The 5876-nt window shown below is 45.1% G+C and overlaps 1 protein-coding gene across 1 annotated transcript; it reads left to right on the top strand.

Annotated features, from left to right (window-relative positions):
- Nucleotides 1-335: 335 nt before the first annotated feature.
- On the top strand, nt 336-5306 carry IFITM10 (interferon induced transmembrane protein 10). The gene is made up of 3 exons (XM_040408871.1): nt 336-470; nt 2099-2449; nt 5157-5306. Exons 2-3 carry the CDS (start codon nt 2186-2188, stop codon nt 5304-5306), a joined length of 414 nt encoding a protein of 137 aa, XP_040264805.1. The 5' UTR covers nt 336-470; nt 2099-2185.
- The last annotated feature ends 570 nt before the right edge of the window (nt 5307-5876 follow it).

Genomic DNA, 5876 nt, shown 5'->3' with positions numbered 1-5876 from the left:
TGTAGGTTCTCATGAATCTGGCTTTAGTCAGTGTCTGAGATTGAGAACTCGGACCGTGAGCTCCAGTGAGTGATTCCTTTCTGTACGTCAGAGCTCCATATTTCATCGTAAGATCGCGAGTGGCGGTTGACATTTGTCAAGTGACGCCTATTTGTACACTTGTCACTAGCTTGGTGTAGAGCAGTGACATGAATTGCGATTGCCACTTGCTCCCTCCAGCTTTCTTTGGCGCTGTGCCTGCTTGCCCGAAGGGTTACTGGAGATGATCATCTTTGCCTGAGCACGAGTGACTCAGTCTGCAGGGGCCAGACATTGCAGTATTGTCAAGGAGAGCCTGCGACTCTTGCACAGGCAGCAGTAATGTATACCTGCTGTCTCCTGGTCCACGCATGGCATCGCTGAGAGGTGGCAGAAGCTATTAGGTTGCACAAATGTTCGAACCAGCAGACCGTCTGCAATGGTTCCCCATGGTGGATATTTAGAGGTCAATTTCTCTCATGCTCCCCCTTCATCCTCTGCTCAAACCATTCATGGATGCAATGTTTCTTACTATATTATAAGGTGTTGACATGAATCGTGTGTGGATCTTGATCTGGACACCTCCTCCCTTGCTGCTCCTCCTTCCTTTCTTTCGCTGGTTCCAGCATCCTTGGGCACCCCCTTTTTATTTTTTCCTCCTCCCTCCTCTATAGTCTGTCTGTGACTGATACAGACAGTCTCTTGTTTTAAGACATGCAGCTGTTCCTATCTGCACTCTCTCCCTGGGGGTACCCACTTGTCACGGACAGGCGATCAGCGTGGTCCTAACAAGAGCCCTGTGAGGTGAGTAAAGCAACCTGCTAATCACCCGAGCATCTTCGTGTGTAAGACGATGCCAAAGGGCAAACACAACACGATGTTCTGCAGGGGTCAATGCAGAAAATCCATGAAATGCCGACTGATGTCCTTGTAATTGCTGCATTGCCTTGCAACGTCTTAGTTCATGCCTTGAGTCTTGTGCCTGAAGAAGGCGCTCTGTTGGGGTGACGGCGACGACACTTTGGACACAGCTCAATACTTTTCAATTAAATCTCAGTGCTGTGAACTATCTATAGGATGCTTTTAGTGGATGGTGAATACTCTGGCGTGTTAGACAGGAATGTTATGAAGGAATGGGGGGGGGGGGGGGGTTGCTATAAAAGTCTGTGGAAGGTAGCCGTACATTGGGATCTCGTGATAGAGAGGGATCAATGATCTCAATTCTGTTGGGCGCAGTGCAATAGTCTGCAGGTTATTGACAAGTTAAGACGTCTTCTGCAGTGCCCGAAGCTAAACAAGGAATGAATGTTCTCTGCAGGATCATACTGCAGAACAAGAAGATGGGGGATATGGAAGATGAGGGGGAGACCAGGAACGGAAAGGAAGGTGAAGAACTAGCTATGGCTAGAGAGAAACAAACAGGTCTATTTTTCAGTTTCCTGAAGAAGGCTTGGACCTGCCAATTGCTTTGACTACTGATTCGGTAGAAATAGGCTTGTAAGACCTTGACGTAATTCTGTATTATCAGAATATTCGTCATTTCATACATGTTGCAATGAGAACCTCTACCGGTCACTCTACTGCTCTACATGTCAACCAGTGCACTCTTCTGGACTCTCATCAGCTTGCATCTTGTCACACAACCACTATAGACTTCTATTCTTTTCTCCTTTGTTACAGGTAATACCACTAGATGCTGTGTATCAAAATGTGCCTTTTAAAATGTAAATATGACGTTTACAAGTGAATTAAAGGCTATGGATACCTTTTGGGGCAAATTTTTAGGATTGCATTTTACTCATTTTGTGCTAAAAATCATTATTTCAATTAGTCTATATTAAAAATGTTCAGCTATTTCTGAGATACAGGGGTTAAAAATCAGTCTGTTTGCAAGCTGTCAATATCTGTTTTCTTAAAATCTGGTCATCTGATGGCTCATGTGCTGCTCTTATCTCTGATCTCCTGACCTCAGAAACACTTGTTTAAGTATCAAAGAATCTTGAATGCATCTAAATAGGTAGAGACCACATCTCATGTGTAGCTATATGTTTTCTCTGTAACTTTCTCTCTTTGCCTCTAGCCACCTTTGCTCCTTGTGGGCAGGCTTGGACTCTGGGCTTTCTCAGTCGAAACAGAACTCACGTTGCTTGCCTTCCTTCTATGAGACATGGAAAACAAAGCTTATAAAGTTGAAGGCACGTGGCACCTACCCCAATGCAAACACACTCTGGAGCGTGAGAAGAAGAAGAAGACCAAGCCTCCCCCAGGAACAGTGTCTGTGGCCACCGGTAAAAGTGGGCCCGCAGTTACAGTCATCGAGATTTCCCCTGAGACAACCGAGGTCAATGATTACTACTTGTGGTCCATCTTCAACTTTGTCTACCTGAACTTTTGCTGCCTGGGCTTCATCGCACTGGCCTACTCTCTGAAGGTGAGTCCTATTTATGATGATATTCGTCAAAACAGCCTTAGACAAACCTCAAAGTAGCACAACCTCTTTTTTAAGCTGGAAAAATTAACCAAAAAAATCCAAACCAATGAAGACAAAAAAATTATCAAAAGCATGTCTATAACTCAGAGGTTAATTGTAAAACATTAGCACCATTTAAAAGGTCTTCACTAGGATTGCTCATCACTTTGTGGTCGGTGGGGGTCTGACCACTGGAGTCTCCACCAATCCTGAAAATAATGGGGCCACAGTGCTGGCTTAACACTGCACCCTCTTTAAAGAGGTTGCCCAACCATTATTAAGTGATGGCCTGTCGTCAGGATAGTCCATCACTAGCTGATTGGTGACACCCTGCTCCCCCCTCTAATCAGTTGTTTGGGTGTAGCTCTGTGGCCGGACTACACCACATGGTCAACCTTGTAGTGGAGGGAGGTCGTTACTACAGCCCTGCTCCGATTGAGTAGTAGTACTGACCTTATTATATTGGCATAGATGTATTGAAACAAACGTGTCATTACTGAAGTCAACACAGTGACCATCTGCTGCAGGGCAAACGTAGTCCTCTCGAAAAGTAGTCCACTATATTTGGATCTTTTGAAGCTTTTCCAACTTCAAAAAGAAAAATCACCGTAACATCCTTTTTATTCTGGACGGCATTGAAATGCATGCAGCAAATGGCTTCTTTTATGGCAACCAAGTCCAGAGATGTTCTTGTTCTGTTCTGAAATATGGCACATCCTCACCACTTGATTTGTGTTCTTCAGAGATTGGCACAGTTAGGCATGGCTATATTTGGTGGATGCTGGCATGTTATGTTAGAGGAGCACAAAGCAGTGCTGGACCATGGAGGCACAGTTGTGGCTGGCACATTTTTATTGTGAATTGTTGGCTTGGTGACGCAATGGCAATAACTGCTCGTTAGGCACTGCTATGTATGGTAATTGGAACAGAGTTATTTCAGGGCTGGTCTTCTCAAATAGGATGCTTTGTGTGGGGATCATCTTCTGTGATTAGTACTATCTGGAACTATTCAGGGATGTCCTTTCCATCACTCATCAGGTGGAGAAAACAGGAACGCCTTGATGTTTCCCCTAGGTTTGGTTTTGGTGCTGTAGCCGGGATATTACAGGTTAGAACAGGGCTCACATCTGAAAATTGCTGTGGTAGGCTCACCTATACCTCCATAATTAAGGTTCCTAAATAGTAGCTATTGGGGGTTCCAAAAAAATGGATTGACCCCTTGAGTATAGAGCTTTCAACCAACACTTCATCTATCTAGTCTACACTAATAATAAGACCTAAGCAACAGTTAGAGGCAGATAACTCATGGTTTAGGAACAGGGGTGTAACTTTAGGTTTTGTTGTGGTAGATGTCACACCTGAGTCCTGGAACATTATTTATCCTTCGAACATATGAGAAGACATCAGTTTTAAAGGGCGTCTGTCAGCAGATTTGTACCTATAAATCTGGCTGACCTGTTACATGTGCGATTGGCAGCTGAAGACATCTGTGTTGGTCCCATGTTCATATGTGCCCTCATTGCTGAGAAAAATGATGTTTTAACATATGCAAATTAGTCTCTAGGAGCAACGGGGGCGTTGTCGTTACACCTGAAGGCTCAGCTCTCTCTGCAACTGCTGTGCCCTCTGACAGTGCCAGGCAGTGTAAATGGGATCATGCCTGCCTGGGCCTGTCAAAGTGCAGAGGACGTTGCAGTTGCAGAGAGAACAGATCCTCTAGGTGTAATGGTAACGCCCCCGTTGCTCCTAGAGGCTCATTTGCATCTAATAAAACATAATTTTTCTCAGCAATGCAGGCACATAGGAACATGGGACCAACACAGATGTCTTCAGCTGCCAAGTGCACATGTAACAGGTCAGACAGTGTCATAGGTGCAAATCTGCTGACAGATGCCCTTGAAAAATGACCCATACTAGAAGGGGGGGCCCTGTCATTCATTTTGTATAGGGGCCCAGTAGCTTCAAGCTATGTCTTTTCTTCATAAGGCAATAAGAATGATTTCTACCTTCACAAAAAACAATCATAGATTAAAGAGGTTGTCCTATGAAAAATAATGTACATTTTTCAAACCAGCATCTGGTTTTTAATAATTTGTAATTGCATGTAATTAAAATTTAGTATAGCTACTGAGTTATTCAATGATATGTATCTGTATGGCGCCACCTGCTGTTTGTTCTTTTCTTTACTTCTCTGTCTATCTTGTTGACGTGGTCGCACATGCTCATTTTAATCCTTCAACTGCCACCAGCTGTATCTACTGTTAGAGGCTGTGACAGTTACAGGGAAAGAGCTGCAGCAGAAAGGGCACACCCCATGAGCTGTGATAGGGAGAGCTGCAGCAGAACGGACCCTCCCCATGAGTTGTGATAGGGAGAGAGCTGCAGCAGAAAGGGCACACCCCATGAGCTGTTTTAGGGAGAGAGCTGCAGCAGAAAGGACACATCCTGATAAGGGTCCATTCACACATAGAAATGTATGGGTCTGCAATTCCGTTCCGCAAAATGCGGAATGGAATTGCGGATGTGTGAATGGAGCCTAAAGGACACATTCCTTAAAAGTCCTAAAATAGGTCAAGTGTGTGATTTATAGGGTTCCAAGCCCCACAACCTTGCTTGTTTCCCCTCCGCATAGATGTATTGGTGTTCACTTTTTTTTTCTTTTTTTTAGGTCCGAGACAAAAAACTCTTGAACGACCTCACGGGAGCTGTGGAAGATGCAAAGACGGCACGACTGTTTAACATAACGAGCTCAGCGCTTGCGACCCTCACCATCATCATCGTGCTGTTGTACCTGCGCTCCCCACCTGCTCACTATTAGGAGCGCGGCCCTCCATACAGTGACGTCCGTATTAGAGTGAGATAGCTCTTCATCGTCTACTGAGACAGTGAGTCCTGTGCACTGCGATTAGATGTAGCGGTCAACCACAGTTATCTCCTTATCTTCCGAAATTCCGACCACATTTTTCTCCGGATCACACTGTGATGTCATCGCGCCATGCCGTAAGGCAGCCTCCAATTGGCTGATGGCAGCTAATATGCAAATCATCATCGACGGGAGAGATAAACACCTCAGCACCGCGGGGGAGAGGAGGCTCCTGAGATCGGGACTGTTCCCTGGGGCCCCTCCCCTACTGTGCCTCGTCCAAACTGACCAAGCCTGTGAATTTAGAGTGTCATCTCTTTGGGCAAGTGATCACATCCTATCAAATAAAGGACTAATGTTTTCTTAAAGAGAGAGTGTCAGTGTCCGGGGGCAGGGTAATGTCTGTAAGACCTGAGCAGATTTATGAAAAACTGCCTTTGTTGTCATAGCAACTAGTCACAAATCTCAGCCTGGCTTTCAGTTCTTATAGCTCTCTCGACAAAATGAAACCTGCCCTGTGATTGG

The sequence above is a fragment of the Bufo bufo genome, chromosome 10 (assembly GCF_905171765.1).
Source record: "Bufo bufo chromosome 10, aBufBuf1.1, whole genome shotgun sequence".
In the NCBI taxonomy this organism is placed as follows: Eukaryota; Metazoa; Chordata; class Amphibia; order Anura; family Bufonidae; genus Bufo; species Bufo bufo.
Note: the sequence above shows the minus strand (reverse complement) of the source record. Positions and strands in the feature narration are given on the sequence as shown.

Excerpts from the sequence above, each read along its gene's own strand:
- IFITM10 (XM_040408871.1), top strand. The coding sequence starts at position 2,186 with ATGGAAAACAAAGCTTATAAAGTTGAAGGCACGTGGCACCTACCCCAA. Across the intron at positions 2,450-5,156 it reads CACTGGCCTACTCTCTGAAG|GTCCGAGACAAAAAACTCTT; the intron begins GTGAGTCCTATT and ends TCTTTTTTTTAG.